General features: G+C 61.2%; 1 protein-coding gene across 1 annotated transcript in view; it reads right to left on the bottom strand.

Annotated features, from left to right (window-relative positions):
• LOC103923380 (transcription factor SOX-3-like) overlaps window positions 1-249 on the bottom strand; it is a 2652-nt gene extending 2403 nt beyond the window's left edge. The window contains exon 1 of the mRNA XM_009331723.1: window positions 229-249. Within this exon, the coding sequence (XP_009329998.1) occupies window positions 229-249 (21 nt within the window). The remainder of the gene's footprint in view (window positions 1-228) is intronic.
• Window positions 250-325: the final 76 nt, after the last annotated feature.

The raw sequence follows: 325 nt of genomic DNA, 5'->3' as shown, positions 1-325 counted from the left end.
GAGAATGGGGGGGAGGGGACGGCGCTTGCAAAACCCCCAAGTTTCATGAAAACAGCAAAGCTCCCTCCGTGTGAAAAAAAACTTTGGCGGAGGGTGTGTGAGTGGAGCGGAGCTCACTGAAGCTGTCAATCACGGGCTTCCCTTTCCGTCCCTTCCTTCCCCTCCCCTTCCCTTTCCCTTCCATTTTTCCTCCCTTCCTTCCTTCCCCAGAGGTACGGACGCCCGCACCTGCACGGACAGGGCTGGCATCTCCTTGAAAGCAGCGCGGGCACAGAGCTGCCCAGTCTGCCTCGCCCTGCCACTGCAGGGCCGGCGGGGAGACCGG

This window comes from Pygoscelis adeliae, unplaced genomic scaffold (assembly GCF_000699105.1).
Source record: "Pygoscelis adeliae isolate BGI_AS28 unplaced genomic scaffold, ASM69910v1 Scaffold79, whole genome shotgun sequence".
In the NCBI taxonomy this organism is placed as follows: Eukaryota; Metazoa; Chordata; class Aves; order Sphenisciformes; family Spheniscidae; genus Pygoscelis; species Pygoscelis adeliae.
This window is presented reverse-complemented; position numbering and strand designations above follow the sequence as displayed.